The sequence below is a fragment of the Falco rusticolus genome, chromosome 17 (assembly GCF_015220075.1).
Source record: "Falco rusticolus isolate bFalRus1 chromosome 17, bFalRus1.pri, whole genome shotgun sequence".
Classification (NCBI taxonomy): domain Eukaryota; kingdom Metazoa; phylum Chordata; class Aves; order Falconiformes; family Falconidae; genus Falco; species Falco rusticolus.
The window spans coordinates 2502299-2522968 of NC_051203.1; the positions used below are offsets into that span (position 1 = coordinate 2502299).

Consider the following 20670-nt stretch of genomic DNA (forward strand, 5'->3'; position numbering starts at 1 on the left):
CACGACATGGCTGGGGAGATCCCGCATGGCACTAAGGGGATCCCGCATGGCACTAAGGGGATCCCGCATGGCATTAAGGGGATCCCGCATGGCATTAAGGCAGCCGACAGACTTGTTTCTACTCAGGCTCCCTGTGGAGCTAATCCAGCCTGGATCATGCGCTGGGAAAGGCAACAAAACACGCGCAGGATCCAAAAAGGGAACTCGGCGCCGTGAGCATCACTGCTGTCCCTGGGTACCAGTCACTGCCGAGGCCACCGCTGCCCCCGGAGCGGGATGCGGGACGTGTGGGGGCTGGGCCGGGAAGGAGGCGGCCTTGGAGCGGGAGAGCTGGTCCCAGTATCGTCAGCTGCCGCCCTTCCCAGTCCGGGCCCGACCGGGATGAGGAAGCAGCAGGAGCGGGGAGCAGGCAGTGCCCGCGGGCCGCGGCATGCTCCGGGGTGACCGGGAGGGTGTCCCGGGGGGGGTGGGCTCCGGGGGCGGGTGCCACAGGCCTCCGAGGTGCTGGGGGGAGCCTGGAGGGGGGGGAGCTGCTGGGGTGTCCCGCGGGGGGGTGTGGGGGGAGTGGGGGGGTGTGAATGGGCACCCCCAGCCCCAGGGAAAGAGCCGAGTGAGGCCCCCCCGCCCGCCGCTATCCCCGTGCAACGCCCGCGGGACCCCGCCCCGCCCGGCCCCCCCGACACCCCCCGCCCCGCCATCCGGGCCCCGCCCCCCGCGCCCCGCGCTCCTGCCCCGCCTCCCGGGCCCAATCTCCCCGCCCCACCGCATGGGCCCCGCCCCCCGCCCCCGCCTCGCCACGCCTCCCGGGCCCGGCGCCCCCCCATCTGCCCCAGTCCCCCCGCCCCGCCTCCCAGGCCCGACCGCCCCGCCCCGTCCCCCGCCCCGCCCCCCGGCACCCCCCGCCCCTCCTCCCGGGCCCGGCGCCCCCCCCATCTGCCCCGTCCCCGTCCGCCCCGCCCCCCGGCGCCCCCCCGCCCCGCCCCCCCCGCCCCGCCCCCCGCCCCGCCGCCCCGCCTCCCGCGCCGGCCCCTTCCCGTCCCGTCCCGTCCGTCCCGCCCCGGCCCCTTCCGCGCCGCTCCGCTGCCTGCCGGGACGCGTAGTCCCGCGGCCCCGCGCTGCTCCGGCCCGCGCCAGGTCCGCTCCGCTCCCCGTCCCGTCCCGGTCCCGTCCCGGTCCCGTCCCGGTCCCAATCCGCTCCCGCTCCGCTGCCGGCCCCGCCGATGGCTCCGCGCCCCCCGCCTGTTGCCCGCTCCCTCCCCCGGTTCCGCCTGTTGCTCCGCGCTCCCGGCCCGGCCCCGCGCCCGCTGCGCTCCCGGTCCCGCGGGGAGCTGGGAGGGGGCGCGCCCGGGGTGGGCAACGGGCCCCGGCGGGACACGGGGGGACACGCGGGTGTTAGCGCGGCGCAGGGACGGGATGAGCCGCTCGGTAACCCCGCCCGGGCAGAGCCCGGCTGCCTGTGCCGGCTGCCTGTACCCCGCTGCGGGACCCCGCTGCCTGCTCCCCCCGCTGCCTGCTTCCCTCTCCGCCCTGCTCCCCTGCTGCCTACCCCCACCTGCTGCCCGTACCTGCTGCCTGCCCGTACCTGCTGCCTGCCCCCTTCTGCCTGCCCTCCGCTGCCCGCACCCCTCTGCCCTGCTCTGGAACCCGGGTTAAAGTCCACCCAGGATCACAACTCGCTGACAGAGGCTGTGAGCCCTGCACCCCATCCCTGCCTGTCCGCGGGGTGCAGGGCCCACCCGTGGGGCTGGGGTCCGTGGGTCCCTGAGGGCAAACTGGGGTTTGGGATGGGGGTCTTGTGGGTGGGAGAGGAGGGGACGGTGTGAGCTCCTCCAGCGCTCCTCCCTGCCGGCCTTTGCCTCGCCGGGGCTGCCTGGCTCCCCGGGGCTGTCACCCCCACCTGCTCCCTGCAGGACCCCCCCTGCCCGGCGCTGCCCCCCGGCCCCCTGTGAGCGATGGAGGCAGATCCCACCCTGCGGCTCCGCGTCTTCGACCTCAACTGCTGGTGAGTCCCGAGTTCGCCGGTGCTGCATGGGTGGGTATGGGGGCACCTGCCCCGGGAGAGGGGTCCCACCTTGGGGTCACCTTTGTGTCCCCTTCGTTTCGGGGTCACACCACTCTCCCAGCACCAGAGGGTCCCGAGGTGCCTGGCTGGGTGGTGCCCCCCCTCCTCTCTGTGCCTGCTCCCCCCGGAGACGGGTCCCCCATTTGCACCCCCACCAGGGATGAGCTGCCTGGGTTCTGCAGGCAGGACGAGCTGTCCCCAAACAGCCTCCCTGCATGTCCCCATGTCCCCACATGGCCCTTTCCCCTTCCCATCTCCCCCAGTCTGCATCCCGGCTGTACCAGTACTGGGGCCCACTCTCCCCCATTTTGGGTCCTGGCGTGCGCTGACATCACCCTGTCCCCCCAAGCTGTGACCCCCACCCCTCTTGGGCAGGGCCATCCGCTACCTGAGCAAACGGCGGCAGGAGCGTGTCCGGCTCATCGGGGACACGCTGCGCCAGGAGGGCTTCGACCTGGTGCTTCTCCAGGAGGTGAGAGCAGCCGCGAGCCGAGCGCGCCGGTTCCCAGCCCGGGAGATGAGCCGAGCACGCCGGTTCCCAGCCCGGGAGATGAGCCGAGCGCGCCCGTTCTCAGCCCGGGAGATGAGTCGAGCGTGCCCGTTCCCAGCCCGGGAGATGAGCCGAGCGCGCCCGTTCCCAGCCCGGGAGATGAGCCGAGCGCGCCCGTTCTCAGCCCGGGAGATGAGCCGAGCGCACCCGTTCTCAGCCCATCCCACTGTTCTCCAGGTGTGGAGCGAGCGGGACTACAGTGACCTGAAGGCGAAGCTGGGAGGCTGCTACCCCTTCTCCCACTACTTCCGCAGGTGAGAGGGGCCAGGCCAGCCCCCCGGGGATGCCCGTGGGGCAGTAGCAGGGCTGTGCCCCATCCTCGGTGTTTGTCCCATGGGGAGATGAGTGCGGGTGCTGTAGGTCACCTCTGTCACCGTGCCTGGAGGGTGGGATGCTCATGGGAGCACAGCGGGACACGGGGCTGGGGGGCGGCAGAGGTTGGGGGCACCATGCGTCCTCACTGTGCTTTCCACCTCCCGCAGCGGGGTGATCGGTAGCGGCCTCTGCGTCTTCTCCAAGTTCCCCATCCTGGACACCCTCCTCTACCAGTACTCGCTGAACGGGTACCCCTACATGGTGAGTGGGGCGGGGGGCACGTGGTGCTGCGGTGTCCTGCCCCACGGAGCCTCACCGGGCCTTGCCTGCTCCTCTGCCCCTCCGGCAGCTCCAGCACGGGGACTGGTTCTGCGGCAAGTCCGTTGGGCTCGTCATCATTAAGATCTCCGGGATTATCTTCAACGTCTACGTCACCCACGTGAGTGCCCCAGGGAAGGACCTGGCACTGGGGGCGGGGGGGGCATGGGGATGATGGGGAGGGGGGGACAAGTGGCCGTACCCCTCCTTTGCTGTCCCCTTGCTTTAAGCACTGCTCTGCGCCATCTCTCCTGGGGCTGTTTAATGAAATACTGCTCTGGAGGGGGGCTGGGGTGGCGGGGAGGACAGGGACCCACAACTTGGCCGTGCAGTGGGGTGAGCATCTCAGGCTGATGAAGACTGAGGGGTCGGCCAGACCCCCAAGGGACCGTCTAGAGGGGCTGGGGTGGGTTTGCAGGGAGCCTAGGAGCAGGGCAGGTGCCAGCATGGGGGTCATGGCTGCTTTGCCCCCCCTCCCCCCCCCCCCCTTCTTGCCAGCTGCATGCCGAATACTGCCGGGAGAAGGACGCCTACCTGCCCCACCGCCTGGTGCAGGCCTGGGAGCTGGCCCAGTTCATCCGGTGAGCAGCCACGGGGTGTCCCACAGGGTCCCCCTCCGGCAGGTCCCCAGAGCGTGTGTGGTCACCCCTGCCCCTGGGGCTTGCACTGCAGAGAACTCCCCGTTGCACCAGTCCCAGTCAGGAGTAAGGCTGGGGAGCACAGGGAGGGGGGGTCCCAGTCACCCCAGTCCGGTGCGGGGCAGGGTGGGGAAGGGAGCTAGCTGTCCCTGTCGCCACAGACACACCTCAAAGGCGGCCGATGTGGTGCTGCTGGGAGGGGACCTCAACATGCACCCCGAAGACGTGGGCATCCGGCTGCTGCGCGGCTGGACGGGGCTGCGGGATGCCTTTGCTGAGGCCACACGCTTTGAGGTGAGGGGCAGGGGGCGAGCAGGGTCCTGCGGCGTGCCAAGAGCCCCCCACCCACCCAGGTGCTTGGTCTCAGGGCTGTGAGGACGGCTGCACCCTTGTCCCCAACAACTGCTTCACCGTCAAGGCAGAGCTGCTGCCCTTCCCGCTGGGCATCCGCATCGACTACATCCTCTACAAGGTAAGGGGGGGGGGGACGGGCCTCGGCCACCAGCTGTGGGTGGCACGGGGGGAGGCACCCTCATGACCCCCCTGTCCCCTCCCCCAGGCCATCTCCGGCTTCACGGTGAAGTGCGAAGAGCTGAAGACCACCACGGGGACAGCCCCGGGCATGGACATCCCCTTCTCGGACCACGAAGCTGTGATGGCAACGCTGCACGTCCAGAGGCAGGGACAGGCTGTGGGTGCCAGCCTCGGCGCAGCTGGTGAGGTGGTGGGGTGCTGCTGGGGTCCCCCATGTGCCGGGAGGGCTGGGGGGTGGACTGGTGGAGCTGGATGGAGCTTTTGGGGATGTTTTCCCCTTGCTTAGGGCATCCCTTGGGGTGCTGCATGTGGAGAGGCACACGGGCAGGGCACAGTGGTGGGGATGGGGAGAAAAAGGGGTATTGGGGCGGGGGGTCCCTGCTGAGCTGCCCCTGTCTCCCCACAGAGCTGACGCTGCTGGACGTAGTGACGGAGGCACGGACGGAGGTCGGCGTGGGGCTGCGGGCAGCGCAGCGGCAGCGGTACTCCACGGGCAGGATGGCCGTGCTGGCCCTGCTGCTGCTGCTGCTGCAGGCAGTGGCCGCGCTGGGTGTGCTGGCGGGGCTGGCTGCTGGGCAGCCTTTCCCCAAGCTCTCCTTCTCCCTGCTGGCCTTCCTCGCCATCGGCGTCCTCCTCCTCTCCACCGGCCTCCACCTCTTCCACACCATGGAGGTGAAGATGCTGCAGGGCACCGAGGAGCAGATGCGGATGGCGCTGCGGGTGCTGCAGGAGCGGCTCAGTGATGGCTGAGCCGGGGCTGTGAGTGTCCCACGATGTCCCCTGGCCCATCCTGGCCCCTTTCAGTCCCTTTTTCTAGTTGACATCTGGTTTTAGGTGAGCAGCACTGCGGCCAGCTCGGTAGCACGGGTTTGACAGCTGCCTCTGCGTAAAATCAAGATTTTGGGGGTAGATTTGTTGCATATTGACCCCCATGGGAACCACGGAGGTGGGTTTTAATTGCTGGGTTTTTTTAAAACACCCTTTCTACCTGGAGGGACCTGCTGGCATGGCTGGGGGGCTCGTGAGGCTGAGCCCTCCCCTTGCCTGGGGCAGCCGTGGGGGCTCCCAGTGAGAGCTGGCGGCTGCTCCAGCAACCAGCTTTGAGTCGAATAGAAAATAGAAAATAAAAGATGGTATTTTAGCCCTTGGTGCCGGGCTGGGGAGGCTTTATTCGAAGGGAAGGGGGCTTGCAGCAGGATGGATGGGCTGGTACAGACACAAGGAGGAGGATGGAGGCACTGGGGGGGGGGAGATGGGATGAGGCTGAACGCGGGGGGGGTATTGCTAACAGAGGAGCCCCCTGCCCAACACAGCTGAGCTGCCGTAAGCACCATTTGGCCGTGGAGGCTACCCCACAACAACCAGGGCTCCAGGAGGTCTGAGAGGTCCCTACAAAGGCCAGTGGGGCATTGCCAAGCAGGAGAAACCCCAAAGGGGCAAGGACATGGCCACCAGTGTCCCTTGTCCTTGATGTCACACAGTGAGGGCCCTGGGCACAATCCCCTGGGGGAGGTGCTGGACAAAAAGCCCCTTCCCTGGCCCGGGGGGCCTTGCAGGGGGGGTCTGACCCTGGGTTCCTACAGCTGCTGGGGACAGTGTGGATGTGGCACCTGTGGTGGGATCAGCCCCATCTGTCACTGGCCCCACTTGCAGAGCCAGATGTCCCTGGATGACGTGGATGCCCTGGGTTAGGATGGATGCTCCTGGAAGAGGTGGAAGGTCCTAGGCGCGGATGGATGCCCTGGGTTAGCATAGATGGCCCCGGCTTGATGGATGTCCCTGAGTGCCTTCCAGGGGCTACTCCTGACACTGCCCCTCCACATTTGGCATCTCCGCTGTGACCTGCCTGCAGTGGCCACGGTCACATCCTTGCTGCTGGGAGCAAAGCCCTTCGGCGCCCAGGACACAGCGCTGGGCAGAGAGCGATGAGCCACCTCTCCCGAGGCAACCTCAGCTCGAGCACGAGGGGCTCTGCTGGGCCAAAATGCTTTCAATGCCCCAGCCGAGCCTCCGGGCAGTGTCCCCTTGGAAGGGTGATGGCTGTGGGACCTCCTGCCCTGGGTGACACGGCGCTTCCCCATGGGGCTTCTTCCTCCTGTAGCAAAGCCCAGGCAGAGCCGCCGCAGCCCCCCTGTTTCGTAGCCCGCTGCAAATCTCGTTTTCAAGCAAGCACAAGGCAAAGGCAATCCAGCCAAGCGCGGGGACGCCCTCTCTGCACCCCAAAACCAGGGTGCTCCTCGGTATCTCCCCACACGGACGTCCACCAGCGGGTCTGGCCCCTCCACGGCAGGCTTCGGCAAGCAGGGAGCTGGATTCGTCGCTGGTGCTGAGGCATCACCACCTTCAGAGGCAGCTCAGGGTGATGCTCAGCTGGCGGCGGGGGGGACGGACAGCACACCACTCCTGTCCCCCCCCAGGGAGGAACTGGTGGGTCCTGGGGCCACAAGGATCAGGCCCGCATCTCACTGAGCCGCTTCTCATCCTGGATGTGGATGAGGACGTTGCGTTTGTTCACCACCTCCAGCAGCTGTGCCAGGATCTCCTTCTCGGCCACGCGATCCGCAGGTGTCTTCAGGGATTCTGTGGGAGCAGGGGGCTGGAGCAGGGCCGGGGGGGGGGGTCACAGCCCTGGCCCCACTCCCTGCGCTGTGCACGGGGATCACCCGCAGCATGTGCTGGCGCTCACCCTCCTTGTTCATGTAGCACCGGAGCTTCTGGTCAAGCTGCCACTGCTGCTCCTCCAGCTTCAGCTCCTGCACACTGCAGGGAGGGGAGGGGGGGGGCTGGGGTGAGCTGAGCCCCCATGCCAGCCAGGCAGCATCCCTCACCCCCCCGAATCTTACCTGATCATGAGGTCTGACTCCTCGGACATCAGGCTGTTCTTCTGCTGGACCAGGTACAGCAGCTGGTTCATCCACTGCGTCTTCTGGTCGGTCGGGGTGCCTGCAGGGCACGAGGGGCGTGAGGGGTGTGCAGAGCCCCCCCCGGTCACTGGGGTGACAATGCCCCATCAAGCCTGGCCTTACCGTCCTCATTCCGGAGTAACTTCTCCAGCTTGATGCCCTGCTGCTCCAGCTCCCGGAATGTCACCTCGATCTCCTCCAGCCGCCTCTGGATGGTCTGTGAGGGAAAGGCAGAGCTCACCTGTGGGCCAGCACCTCCTGGCTTGTGGCTACCAGCAGCAGGATGGAGGGGACGGTGCCAGGCTGGGGACCTGGCTCTGCCCCATAGGGCTACCTGGGCTTTGCAGAACCGCTTCATCTGAGCTTCCCTGGCCCGGCGGGTCAGTGTGCGCTTCCAGGTGGGATATTTCTCCTCTTCCCCCAGGTCCAGGCCCTGTGAGGGGACAGTGACACGGGCAGGGGGTCAGTCCCTGCGCTGGGCACCGCCTGTCCCAGCAGGAGCCCGAGCCAGCACACCGGCTGGTGGGGCCAGTGCTGCTTGGGGAAAGCACTCACCAGCTCTGCCACGATGCCAAGGTCTGTGCCTTCCTCCTCCTCCTCCTCTTCCTTCTCCTCCTCGCTGTCGCCCTCCAAATCTGCCCCCCAAAAAAGAGCCATTTTGGGCCAGTGCCTCACGAGCAAAACGTGGGGGATGTCATGGTACCAGAGGGACCCAGAGCCCTGCTTGGCCAGAGGCTCCAGCTTGTTGCCACCTACCTTCCTCCATGGCCATTCCCGCCGCCTCCTCCTCCTCCTCCTCCTCCTCCTCCTCCTCCTCCTCTTCCTCCTCCTCCTCCCAGGCACCTTGTCCCTGCCACAGGGAAGGGAGGGCCTTGGGTGCTTGGAGCCACCTACGAGCTGGCTTGGGTGGTGGCTCAGGCTCTGCTTCACCGGTGAGGGTCAGCGTGGACAGTTTGAGCTTCTCCAGCGGCGTGAGGACGATCTTCCTCCTGCCCCGGCTCTCCTCACCCTCCTCCACCGCCCCTTGGGGCTCCGCTTTGGGACCCTCCTCATCCCTCACATCTCCCTCGTGCTGTGCCAGCAGCTCTTGCTCTTCCGAGTCATCACCATCCTCCACTGCCCCAGGCTCTTCCTCCAGCTGTGGGGCTGCTGGTGGGGGCTGCAGGGGACAGGGTGCCCCCTCCTTGGGGGACACACATGGGCTCCCAGCATCCAAGGGCAGGTGGGCAGCAGCGGCATCCTAGGGCAGAGCCAGCAGCGGAGGGGTGATGCAGCACGGGGCCGTGCCAGAGCATCCCCCTCCACCTTCTGCTTTGCCTCCATCATCTACAGGCATTTAGTGACTTACCCCATTGGGCAGCGCCGGGGGCCCCTCCTGCTGCAGCTCCATGCTGGATGGAGTGGGGTAGTGAAGCGAGCAGTAAAAATGACCTGAGGGGGCCCCAAACCCATGTGATGACCTGCAAGGTGGCGAAGCCTTGCCCCCGAGCATCCCCTCTCCCCAAAACCTGCCTCACCGTCCTCCTCGTCGAAGGCGTAGTCGCCCAGGCGCAGGGTGGCCCCGCACTGCCGGCACTGGAAGCAGCCGCGGTGGAAGAAGCGTCCCTCGGCGCTGGCTCGCTCCAGGATGTAGACGCGGTGGCCGCAGAAGTAGCAGGCGTCGCTGCTCTCCCCACGGGCTGATGGCTGAGGGCGGAGAGAACAGGCTGGGGTGGCACCGGGGTGCTGGCCCCCACCCCTGCCCAGGGCTTTGCCAGCAGCCCAGGGGGCTCAGGGGGGACTTTTTCCTTCTTGCAGAGGTGGGTCTGGGCGCTCGGGACGGGTTTGCTGGCACCAGCAAGGGAGCGGCAAGTCTTGGCTCCAGAAAACCAGTTAGGTCAGGAAACAGGCAGGGAGGAGCCGGGAGCCCGTGGGCGTTTGCTTGCGCAGCCCCAGTCCCAGCCCTTGGCTCGGTCCCACCAGCTGCTGGTGCCCCCCAAGCGCCCACCTGCCCAGACCTGGGCCCCCCACCACCCCCCTGGGGTGACACGAGGACTGACCTGCCCTGGATCCATCATGGTGGTTTGCAGCAGCTCATGGGCACCGTCTGGATTGTCTCCATCCAGCCCCGTGTCCAGCTACGAGCAACCCAAGGGGAGGGTCAGCCCCCCACTCTCCCCCCGGGACAAGATGCACCCCAGAGAGCATCCCTGGAGGCAGCCGGGGCAGACCCACCTCAGCATCCCTGCGGATCCTCTTGGCCTCAGCATCCTTCTGGGCACTGTCCTGCAAATGCAAAGCGGGCGGCTGGGATGGAGAGGGGGACGTGGTTTTGGGGGTGTCACAAGTGGCTGGGTGGGGATCCCTCACCTGGGCACGCTTGTGTGTCAGGTGCCGGCTCTTCTGCAGCTTGCTGAGGAAGAGGATGGCCCCTCGTGTGCCACGGGGAGAAAGCGGCTTCTTGCTGATCTCCTCTGCCTCTGCACAGAGGGGACATGGCCATGATGGTGGGGCCCACCCTACAGAGGAGGGGGCACCCAGCCAGCCCTGGTGGGGCTTGGGATGGGAGAAACCCCCCCAAAATCTCACACCTGGAGTGGTCTTGAAAGCTTCATAAAACTGGCTGAGGTAGGTGATGAGCCCCAGGCGGTTGGGCTCTGTCATGGTGGCCATCTCGATGCTGGAGAGGACGGGCTGGATACCCAGCTCCTGCTCTGCCATGTCCAGCATCATCTGGTGGGTCTGGATGGAATCCTGGGGGTCCACGGCATTAAAGTCCCTGTGGTGAGACACGGGTGCTGTCAGGGTGGGCTCCACAGGGTGGGGGTCCCAGGGGGGTCCTGGGCACTCACACCAGGTCAGGACGGAAGCGGTGGACGAGGGCGCAGAGGGCCAAGCCGCTGGTCCAGGAGGTGGTGAAGTTGGTCACGGCCACGCCGCGGTACCCGGCTGTGCTGGCCTGGCACCAGCTCAGCAGCTCTTCGTAGGCGTCTCCGGAGGCCGCTGGGGAGGCAGCACACATGTCCCCATCCCAAAGCGGCAAAGGACACCCTGCCAGCCCCCTCCCCCCACCCAGAATCAGTGCTTTAGTGGGGAAGGAATCCCATGGGAGTGATCCAAGACCCCCCTCATGCACCTCCACCCCCCCAAGGCTCAATAAATGGGTTAATAAAGTATATATCAATATTTCATGGCTCAGCATCAATGTGGGCCAGAAGGAGGGGGACAGGCCCCCCCCCCCAAAAAAAAGGCAGCTGGGGGGCCATGGGCAGAAGGAACGGAAACCAGTGGTGCCACCAGGATGGAAACGCAGCCGCTGCTGGGAGGAGCGCAGCAGCCAGCTGGACACTGGCCAGGGCTCAAGAAAAGAGGGACGGGGAGGAAAATCAGGGCAGGAGCGGCTCTGGGAGGAATGGGGGTCCTGCTGCCGGGGGGGGGGGGAGGAGGGGGGGCAGGGGAGGGCCAGCTGCTCCTACCGGTGCTGAGCCGGTTGTCACTCTTCCTTTTATGGTCCACCTCCACCATGCCCACGAGGTAGAGGTCCCGGACCTGCCGATGGGGACATGTCAGTGACAGGTCACCACCTGCACAGTGCCAGCAGCACCAGGCAGGGAGCTGGCCCCGGCAAGGGGGACACCCGGACCCCCCCAACACCTCCCCGGAACCACCCACACCCACAACAGGTAACGCATTAAATGTCCTGAGGACCAACAGCTTCAGCCTCACACCCTTTGGGGACAGGGGCCAGAGCAAATTGGTGTCACCCTGACCAGCGGGGGGGTGGGGGCTGGGTACCTGGCTGGCTTTGATGGACTGCAGGTTGATGTTGGGGTAGCGTGTGGCCGGATCGATGCTGTACTGGCTGATGTTCTTGTTGGTGTTGTCCGGGGAGGTCTGCGAGAGGAGCTGGTAGATGCTCTCCCTGGATGCAAGGGACAGGGCTGGGGTCATCCTTGCCCTCTCCGGAATCAGCCCAGCGGGATGGGGACACCCACCTCTCAGCCAGCACCTCCAGCGGGGAGGTCCCTGCTGCCCACCGCCGCACCATCCACGCCGCGTCGAAGGCGGCCAGGAAGCCCCTGGCCACGCCGGTGCCCAGCGGCCAGAAGGGCTGCGAAGGGAAAGGCAGAGCTGGAGCTGGGGGCTGGGAGGGGGCTGGGAGCTGCCGGGCTTGGCCAGGGATGAAAGCAGGGAAGGGCGGTGGGACGTGCAGGTGTCTCCTCCCCAGCCGGTACGGCTGCGTCTGGGGAGGAACTGGGCTGCTCCTCCACCCTGAACACACCCCAGATCGCCGGGGGGGCTGGGGAAGGGGGTAACCCCACCAAAGCATCCCACACCCCAGATCGGTGGGGAGGGGGGCTGGGGAAGGGGGTAACCCCACCAAAGCATCCCACACCCCAGATCGGTGGGGAGGGGGGCTGGGGAAGGGGGTAACCCCACCAAAGCATCCCACACCCCAGATCGGTGGGGAGGGGGGCTGGGGAAGGGGGTAACCCCACCAAAGCATCCCACACCCCAGATCGGTGGGGAGGGGGGGCTGGGGAAGGGGATAACCCCACCAAAGCATCCCACACCCCAGATCGGTGGGGAGGGGGGCTGGGGAAGGGGGTAACCCCACCAAAGCATCCCACTACCGGGATTTGGGGAGACTGCCCCCAGCGATGGGGTGCACCGGGCAGCCCGGTGCGAGAAGCGCCTACTAAAGGGGAATATATTGCAAGCGATGTATCTTGCAGGGAGAGGGGAAACAGGCACACAGCGGTGCTGCATGGAGGACCCTCACCTCCACCAAGCAGTCGCCCACCAGCCCGAGGAGCAGGCGGGCGCCGTTGTGCTCCCGCACCAGCGCCGCGTTCTCCGAGCGCGTCATGCAGGTGAAGTCGAACATGTCGACGTCTGGCAGGTCCCGGTGGTTGAGGGCAAACTCCAGGTCGGGCAGGGAGTAGTTGGTGGAGAAGTTGGCGGCTTCTTTGGCGTAGCTGAGGAGGGCATCTCGGTTCACGTTCTCCGGGGACAGGAGGCTCTCGATGTCCGATTTGTCCTGCAGGGATGGGGTGAAGCTGGGTGGGCTGTGGCTGGGGGGCTTTGCCCCCCCAGTCTGGGTGCAGCCTGCTCTGGGGTGAAGCTGTGCCACCAGGCTTGGGGCTGTGAGCCCCCCCAAAAGGATTTGTTCACGGCAGAGGCGACAGGCGCCGAACCCCCACCCCCATCCCAGGGGTACATGGTCAAACCAGCACCCAGATCTGCATCCTACCCTCCAGGCTTTCAGCTGCTGATTGCTACGGGACCCTGGGGCCGGATCCTGCCCTCCTCACCTGCAGGATGACGCCCTTCTTGAGCAGGCTCTGCTTCTTGGCCGTCATGACGAAATAGTGGGTGTCATCCTTATAGTAGACGATGTTTTCCAGATCGATGCCTGGGGATGGGGAAGGGGCTGAGCTGAGCCACCAGGAGCCCCCGCACCAGCTTCAGCCACCAAACGTCCCCTGGAGTGGGGTACCACACGGGGACATGCACCCCATCACACAGGGGACATCCCAGGGCTGAGCCTCCAGTTGCATCAGGTGGGGACAGGGACCCCCCAGCCCCCCCCTACGCCGGGGCTGGGACCACCCACCTGTTTTGTTGTAGAGATTTTGGAAGAACTTCTGGTTGTAGATTCGGGCCACGCCGCTGATCTCGGCCACCTCCACCTCAGCCCGGGTGTGCCGGTTGATGAAGTTGGTGGTGATGCCGATGGCCAACTTCCCCCGTGTCTCCTTCCGCTTGAACCCTGGGGGATGGGAGAGGCGTGAGCCCCCACCCGGCCCCCCATACCAGTCCCAGGGATGCAGGCACCCACTGCTGTCACCTTCGGGGACAAATTTGCCACCGCCAGCGGAGATGAGGACGTCGAACTCGTAGTGGCTGAGGGGAGAGGAGCTGGGCTGCAGCACAGCCCGCCACCCACCTGTGGGGAGAGGGACGGTCACCAGTGTGCTGGGTCTCAGCTGGGACCTGCTCTGGCAGGGGGGAGGATTACATCTCACCCCCCACCCCCCCTCAAAGGGCATGCCCTGGGCTAGCAGAGGCACCAGGGGGCTCAAAGCAGCCACCCACAGCCCTGCCCTTGTCCCCAGGGATGCCACCTACCCCACAGTGATGCCTTACCCTGTCCACCTGCCTTGCCCGCCGGGGGGGTGAGCCCCTTGAACTGCACGTTGATGTGCACCTCCACCCCCAGGAGAAGAGCCACCTTCAGCAGGATCAGCTGGAGCTGCCGGATACCTGGGAAGGGAGAGGGGCGCTCAGGGCTGCACCCCCGCTCCCTGGCTCCACAAAGTGGGGGCACCCCGGGGGTACGGAGCTTGCCCTGCCACCCCCACCCCAAAACTCACTGATGTGGTCCAGCGTGCCGGTGCAGAACTGCCCGTAAAACTTCTTGGCGCCCAGCGCCCGCAGGTCGTGGATGGTGAAGGGCCAGAGGTGCAGGACGTTGTTGCGGGAGAAGGAGTCCCGCTTCTCCAGCAGCACCACGCGGGCGCCCAGCAGCGCCAGCTCGATGGCCACCCGCAGCCCGCACGGGCCGGCCCCCACCACCAGGCACTGCGAGGGGACGGGCACCCCCCAAAAACAGGGGTTTGGGTAAATCCCCAGGGAGCTCAGCACCGCCACAGCCAGCTTCCCTCTGCATCCCTGGGTCAGGATCTGGCCCTCCCCACTATTCCCCTCTTCCCCAGGCTGCAAGCACTGCCTCTGCCTGAAAAGTGGGAGGGCGGGGGGGCTCTGTGGGGCGTTCCTGCCTCCCCAGCTGCCTGAACCTTGCCTTCTTCAGGAGTAATGGCAGCAATTAAAGGGCTCAGGGAGATAAGGCAGGCACGTCTCCCTCCGGCTGCAGCCCAGGCAGGGGGAGATGTCACCAGCAACAGGCTGAAAACCAGGACATGGGTCTGATCCCCTGGCAGCCCCTGTGCAGGGCTGGGCGGACAACGGGACACCAGCAGTGGGGAACAAAGCCACCAGCTCTGGGACAGGGGGACAGAAATAGGGACCCCCAGCCCCAGGGGTACATCCTAACCTGGCATGCTGCTGTCCCCTAGAAAGAGCTTAGCCGGTCCCTCTGCCCCTTTGCAGCCCCCCATGAGGTGTCCGCAGGAAGAAGCAGCTGGGAGGAGGAAGGATGCTGCTGGCTGGGTGACATCGAGGTGGCATCACACCACGGGGAGAGGAGCAGTGTTAATTAACACCCTGCCCCATTAAACCCTATCAACCTCCCACCTGGCACATCCCACATCTTCCCGCGGTTGGGGGCCAGGGTGCCTCAAGGGATGCTCTCATCCTGGGGACAAGGAGGGACCCAAACCCCGTGCCCCGCGTCCCCGGTACCTTAGTGCTGGCACAGGCTGTGCCTTGGTCATAGTCCTTGTGCCCGGCTTTCTTATCCAGCTTGCTCCACAGGGCCTTGGCACTCCAGTAGTTGAGGGCAGCCTTGAGGCCGTGGTAGAGCTGCAGCCCCCTGCCCTGCAGCCCCAGCTGCTGGCACAGCTCCCCGAAGCAGCCCAGCACCTCCTGGCACTCCCTGGCACGCAGGAACCTCTCGAAGGTGGCATGGGCAGGGTTGCCCGGCTCGTTGGTTGGCGTGCTCATCCTGCTTCACCCGGCAGCCTGGCGAGGGACGGCAGAGATAAGCGGGGAGGGGACCTTCCTGTCCCTGTCCTCAAACACATCCGATACCAGACCTGGTGTCCCGGTGCCAGGTTTCCCAGCCAGGGGTGCCGTTCGGTGCCGGTGCTACCGAAATCAGGGCTCTTTCTGGCAGTGGCTGGCAAAGCCTCCCCCGGGTGCTGCACCCAGCAAGCCACGGTGTCACCCTGCCACGGTGACGTCAGGGGACGGGACGGGGAGGGCTGCGGTGGCAGCAGGCGGCTTCCTCCATATGGTGTGTACCTGCAGCAGCCAGAGCAGAGCGAGGTGTTTTGAAGCAAAGAGCTGCTTCCTTCTCCTTCCCCCTCAGCCTTGCTGGGGGCGGGGGACAGTGTGGGAGATCCTGGCTTCAGGAATGAGCCAGAGCTGCCCCCAAAACCAGCAAAAGTCAGGCCTGGGCAGGAGGGAGCAGGGCTGGACTCATCCTGCCAGCCTGGCTTTTGCAGCCCCGGACTGCGGCAACTTGCCCTCCACCTCTGCCACCCCCAGCGCTGCGGAAGCAGATACGCACAGAGGAAGTACCGCTGGGGAAACCAAACAAAAAGCCAAACCACGGCACAAACAGCCCCATCACACCACAGAACCTATGGGAGGAGGGGTGCAGCACATGCCTCCGTGGGCACCCCAACATCCCCCCACATCCCGGCACCTCCCAGGGGACCAGCACCCCTTGCATCTGCCTCCCGCTCCCAGCACCGTCCCCCAAGCACCATCCCACGCCACCCTTGCCAGCCTGAGCATAAAGCACAAAGCTGTGCCCTTTCCAGCTGTTGTCACCAAACCCCAGGGCTGGAAAATCCTCCCCCTGCCCAGCAAAGCAGCCGGCGGCGCCGTGGCACTTCCAAGGAGGAAGCGATGGAAAAGCTCAGGAAGCCAGGGCGCTCCTACCTTTGAACCATCACTCTTTGCCCTTGCACTGCTCAGCGTTACTGGCAGGCACGTGGTGGCACCCCAAAGGCGGCAGGTGGCACCCCGAAGGCGGCAGCCAGCCCCGCAGCGGGATGCTGGGGGGGGAAGGATGACACATCCGAGCCAAGCCACCCTCCACGGGGTGGAGGAGAGGAGCTGTTTAAGCCTGGGCTTAAGTTTGGGCTGGAAAGCGCAAATTCTAGCTGGGTTTCAAGTTCGGTCTCGCTCCGGCAGCTTCCGGACACCCACGAGTGCTTTGCAAAGCACTTCTGCAGGTCACCTTCCCGCACCAGCAGCACAGGCAGGAAATCCTGGCGCTTTACCCTCTTCCTTGCTGGGCAGACGCAATGATAGAGCACCCAGCCAGGCCAGAGCTGGCACCCACCGGTCCCCAAAGCGGCAGCACAAGGACAGATGACACAACCGATGTGTTCATGGCAGGGCTCTGAGAGCTGGGGACAGATTTCTGCTTTTCCCCCTGAGCACTTCCAGCCCTCTGGCCCTGCCAGCAGGACAGAATGAGCCTGGGGAAACTGAGGCAGCACTGCAAACCTCACCGGAGTGTGCCAGCACGCTGTCCCATCAGCCACCCGTCCTCCTCCCACGGGAGGATGCCCAGGCAGCCCCGCTGGCTGGCCGGGCTCCAGTGCCCTGTGCTGCCCAGGCACGATGGATTTTCCCCCGGGAGCTCACGTTACCGCATTGGCACCTGCCAAGGCCACCACGCAGCAGCCCCAGGGTGATGGGGCAAAGGCAGCTGCCCAGGCTGGGAGCACCCACTCCAGCATCACCAGCCCCTGGCTCAAAAAAAAAAAAACCATCTTAAGGTCTTGATTCCCACCAGACATGGTGCCGGGGGGAGCGTGCCGCCCAGGAAAGCTTTCCAGCCCCAGCACTTTGGCAGGGAGGCTTGGAGGAGGCAGAACAACAAGTCCTGTGTTACACCAAGTTTCCTATGGAAACGATGCTCATGCCAGCACACCACGTCCCCTTTGGCACACTCAAACCCCCAGACAATTGCAAGCAAGGACAGAACACCCCCCCCCAGATACTCAGCTCCTGCAGCTTTCATGCAAATAAAGAACTTTCAGCCCACAAAGGCCAGTGCCAGTGAAGGCGGGTGCAGGGCCAGGCTGCCTCCAGCTCTGCTCTCCCCAGGAGCGCTTTTTGCATTTTTTCTCTTAAAACTGCTCCTCCAAGCTGGAGGGAGGAGGTGGGGAGGTTGTGGCCAGCCCTGACTCAGCTCCTGCTGGCTCTGGTTGGGGTGGCTGCAGACATACCTACAGGGACATCGCCCGGCACCGGCACATGTGGAGCATCCCTGGGGCAAGGACACCCCAACCCACTTTGCAAATCGGGGTCTCCCCCCTGCCCTTGCATGGAGAGAAGCAGCCCCTTGGGAGATGCGGCAGGGGGTGGGTGCTGGGCTGCTGGCGAGCTCACGTGTCTTCCAGGCACGTGGAAATGGGGTGGAAAAGGACGCAGCTCCATACGGAGCGAATGAAAGCTGGGAGGATTTCCAGCAGCAGCAGCAGATCCCCTTCCAGCTGCGCTGGCTCCCAGCATGGACCAGGCTGCTCCGGGTCTGGGGTCCTGCCTAGAGACCCCCGGGCTGAGCTGCTGAGCCGGGCTGGACCCTGGGAAAGTCCTTCTAGCAACTTTGGGGATGGCCCCAAGACTGGTGGCCAGGATGGAGGGTTTCTTGTGGCCGCTCAACAGCTTGGCCAAAGATCTTGCTTTCGATCGCTGGCTGAGCCGCGCTGGTGCCAGGAAGGGGCGAAGGCAGCGGGCGCTGCTCTTCCCGGCGTTACTGCGCTCAGGAATGGGACTGGGCATGGAGATGGCTGTGGCCGACCCTGTGGAAACCTGCCCTAATTTGGCTGGGTTCTAATCCTTGGAGGGAGGGGAAAAATCCCTGTCGGCTCCTCTGCTTTGAGCTGGGGCTGGGAGTGTGTGGGCACAAGCCCCCGGCATGGAGCTGGGGGGAGAAGGGCTAAGGCGAGGGGACAAACCTGCCACCAGGGCAGAGGCTGGCAGCTGCAGGGACAGGGTGTCATGGTGGAGGGGGTTCCCTTTCAAGGGTGAATAAAGCCCGCCTGGAAAGCACACGCCAAAATCCCCCCCTGGGAGGGCAGCACCCAGCCTCGGCTCCTGCAGCCGCCGCCGCAGAAGTGGGTGCTTCTCCAGGGCGTTTTGGTGTCGCCCTTTGCAGGGAGGGGATCCACAAGCCACAGCCCTGAGCAGAGACAACACTGGGAGGGGCAAACCTCCCCCCCCCTCCCCCCTTTTAGCTGCTCAGCTTTGCCTCCCTTGCCCAGCATCAGCTCCACCAAGGGAGCAGCCGAATTTTGGTGTGATGGGAAGTCTGCTCACAGCCAGGCTTTGCTCCCACATCTTTTTCATCCTCCTGCTTCTCCTTCACTCCAGCCACAGCCATGCCCACGGGGTCACCCGGAGGCATGTCTTGGGGTACAGCGGTGAACCCCAGGTTCGGTTACCCAAATGTACCTGGGTCTTCACCCCCCGGCACCGGGGCTGGCGAACACCTTCCCCAGCCTCAGCCCTGGGATGGGGCACAGCCCTGGCCCCCCAGCTGGGGCTCGCTCCTAGGGGTCGGGATAGGGTAAAAGCACTTAGCAAAGCTTTTCCCACCCCATCCCACCCCACTCGGCACTGGGAGCACTGGTGGTACTGGGAGTGGAGCCCAGGAAGAGGAGTGGAGGCTGCTCTCTTTTCCCTTTGTCCCAGGGGGGAGAAGAGCCCGGGGGCTGGAGGGGAAAAGCAGCACAGACGGGGCAGGGGGACCCCGCTGCCCTCCGGCGAGGCTCTGGGGAGGGGGCAGCCAGAGACAAAGCAGTACCCCGCCACCGAGCATCCCTGGGACACGCAGGACCGGCACGGCGGGGCTAAGCACCCTTTCCCAAAGTCCCCCCTCGGTTTTGGCAGCCCCCCCCAGCCCCAAAGTCCCCCCTCGGTTTTGGCAGCCCTGCGCAGCGGGGCGGGCCCCGGAGCGATGCTCTCGGCGGGCGGGGCGGACCGGCCGGTGGGATGCTGCCCCCTCCGTGCCCGCATCCGAGGCGGGGGCGGGGGGGGGGCAGCAGAACCTTCTCACACACACACACACACATATTCCCCCCAGGACGCTCTGCACATTCCGACCCACCACTCACCTCCAGAGCCTCTCGGAGGGGGAAACTGAGGCACAGCCCGGCGGGTGGGAGGGGCTCGGGGCTGCGCGCAGCCGGGCAGGGACGAGCAGGAAACGGGCTCCGGCCCCGCAAGCAGCTGCCGGCCGACCCGGCCCTCCCTCCCCCATCCCCTCCTCCTCCCCTCCCTCCCTTCCCCATCCCCTCCCTCCCTCCCCTCCCCCACTGCCGAGGGGAGCCGGGCATCCCGGCTGCTGGAAGGCGGTGCTGGAGCAGCGCTGGGGCCGGGGGGGGGGCGGGGGACGGGACGGGACCTGAAGCGCTCCGGCTTCGTGCCGCTGCAAATGTTGCTGCAATTAGTTTTTTGCAGTGCTGAAGGCTGAGCCCCCCACTCCCCGCCCCCCCCCCCGCCCCCACGAGTGGCAGCCCGGACCTCCCCACGCCGCAGGTTCGGAGCAGTGGGGGGAGGGGATGCAGGGCGCCAACCCAGCTGGGGGGGTTTGTGGGATTTTAGGGTAAGAAACCAGCCTTTTTGCAAAACAGAAAAAGATTCTGGTGATGAAACGACTCCGCTTCGCTTTCCGCCCCGGCTGTGGCTGCTGCGCTGCACTTCCGCAGCCAGAAATAGAGGCCAGGAGGCAGCTGCACCCCCCCAGTGCCAGCCCTGCCTCCCCCTTTTGGGATGATGTTTCCACCTGGGTCCCCTGGGTGGGAATGACCCCAGTGGGGTGAAGGTACCTTGGGGCGGAGGATGGAGTCGCTGGGGTCACGGAGGGTCCCTCCCGGCTGGGTGCTGGTTGTGGTGGGGTCCTCAGGGTGCTGCTGGCCGCTTGCCACGTGCCACGGTGGGTGTCACAGCGCCCTAAGGGGCTGGTGGGGCCGGTGATGCACAGGGACAACCTGCTACAAGGCTGGGGACGGTGACTCAGGGACACGGGGCAAGCTGGCGTACGAGGCGGGGGTTACGTCGCCTGCTTCTGAGTCACCCGTGGCACTGGTGGCAGCGGTGCTGAGCAGGGGCAGCCAGCCCAGCACCTCCATCCCTCCTTCCCGTGGTCCCCTCTGGCTTCTTCCTGGGGGTCCTGGTGCAGACCTCCCCCCCCCCCCCATGTCCCCCCTTCCCTGCAGTTCAGCCGGGGTGTTTGAAGCTCGCCAGCCCCCTGCAAAGCTGCTGGGTGTGGGTGCAAGGGAGCCCACCCATGTTTTGGGGCCACCAGAGGCCGGGGCGGACGCGGAAACCGGGTGTCTGCGTCAAACCAGGCAATTTTCCCAGGCGCCGGAGCAGTCAGGAACAGCTCGCTCTGTTTGTGAGCCCTTTGTGGTGCCATGGGAAAGTCTGAACGCTGACCTGCTCCTTCCAGCCCCAGCTTCATCCCCCGGGGGAAGCAGCAAATGAGCATTAGATCTTAATTACAGCTCCCCAGGCAGCAGGGACGAGGATGTGCCGTGGTGGAGGGCACCTGGCCAGCACAGTGGGACACGGCTCTAACACAGACCCACCGGCCGCGGACAGCCCAGTCTCTGTCCTCGGCACAGGGGGACATGCGGTGGCATCCCTGCACCCCTCTGCGTGCCCGGAGAACAGGCAAACTCATAGCACTGATGAGGGCTGCTGCAGCTCCCGGAGCCCTTC

The 20670-nt window shown here is 65.8% G+C and overlaps 2 protein-coding genes across 3 annotated transcripts; one reads left to right on the plus strand and one right to left on the minus strand.

Moving 5' to 3' along the window:
- Positions 1 to 1027: 1027 nt before the first annotated feature.
- Positions 1028 to 5566, plus strand: SMPD2 (sphingomyelin phosphodiesterase 2). 2 transcript variants are annotated; one of them, XM_037410596.1, is made up of 12 exons: positions 1028 to 1134; positions 1911 to 2002; positions 2438 to 2534; positions 2790 to 2866; positions 3095 to 3188; positions 3277 to 3366; positions 3744 to 3826; positions 4045 to 4177; positions 4251 to 4355; positions 4443 to 4599; positions 4824 to 5176; positions 5252 to 5566. In XM_037410596.1, exons 2-11 carry the CDS (start codon positions 1953 to 1955, stop codon positions 5165 to 5167), a joined length of 1230 nt encoding a protein of 409 aa, XP_037266493.1. In that variant the 5' UTR covers positions 1028 to 1134; positions 1911 to 1952; the 3' UTR covers positions 5168 to 5176; positions 5252 to 5566. The 2 variants fall into 2 exon arrangements, with proteins under 2 accessions (XP_037266493.1, XP_037266492.1); XM_037410595.1 differs by having other exon boundaries at positions 4824 to 5566.
- MICAL1 (microtubule associated monooxygenase, calponin and LIM domain containing 1) lies at positions 5390 to 15240 on the minus strand. Its single transcript, XM_037410597.1, has 25 exons — positions 15018 to 15240; positions 14665 to 14943; positions 13677 to 13884; positions 13450 to 13566; positions 13151 to 13249; positions 12917 to 13072; positions 12615 to 12715; positions 12083 to 12340; positions 11295 to 11410; positions 11095 to 11221; positions 10776 to 10848; positions 10152 to 10302; positions 9891 to 10078; positions 9670 to 9779; positions 9535 to 9585; positions 9360 to 9437; positions 8838 to 9006; positions 8669 to 8751; positions 8102 to 8560; positions 7876 to 7932; positions 7655 to 7753; positions 7444 to 7537; positions 7261 to 7360; positions 7104 to 7177; positions 5390 to 6997 (listed from the first exon to the last, which is right to left on the minus strand). The coding sequence occupies exons 2-25, from the start codon at positions 14923 to 14925 to the stop codon at positions 6867 to 6869; spliced, it is 3360 nt and encodes a 1119-aa protein (XP_037266494.1). The 5' UTR covers positions 14926 to 14943; positions 15018 to 15240; the 3' UTR covers positions 5390 to 6866.
- Between the last annotated feature and the right edge of the window lie 5430 nt (positions 15241 to 20670).

Excerpts from the sequence above, each read along its gene's own strand:
- SMPD2 (XM_037410595.1), top strand. The coding sequence starts at position 1,953 with ATGGAGGCAGATCCCACCCTGCGGCTCCGCGTCTTCGACCTCAACTGC. Across the intron at positions 3,189-3,276 it reads TGAACGGGTACCCCTACATG|CTCCAGCACGGGGACTGGTT; the intron begins GTGAGTGGGGCG and ends CCCCTCCGGCAG. Across the intron at positions 4,356-4,442 it reads TCGACTACATCCTCTACAAG|GCCATCTCCGGCTTCACGGT; the intron begins GTAAGGGGGGGG and ends CCCCTCCCCCAG.
- MICAL1 (XM_037410597.1), bottom strand. The coding sequence starts at position 14,925 with ATGAGCACGCCAACCAACGAGCCGGGCAACCCTGCCCATGCCACCTTC. Across the intron at positions 13,567-13,676 it reads CGGCACGCTGGACCACATCA|GTATCCGGCAGCTCCAGCTG; the intron begins GTGAGTTTTGGG and ends CTCCCTTCCCAG. Across the intron at positions 13,250-13,449 it reads GGGCAAGGCAGGTGGACAGG|GTGGGTGGCGGGCTGTGCTG; the intron begins GTAAGGCATCAC and ends CTCTCCCCACAG.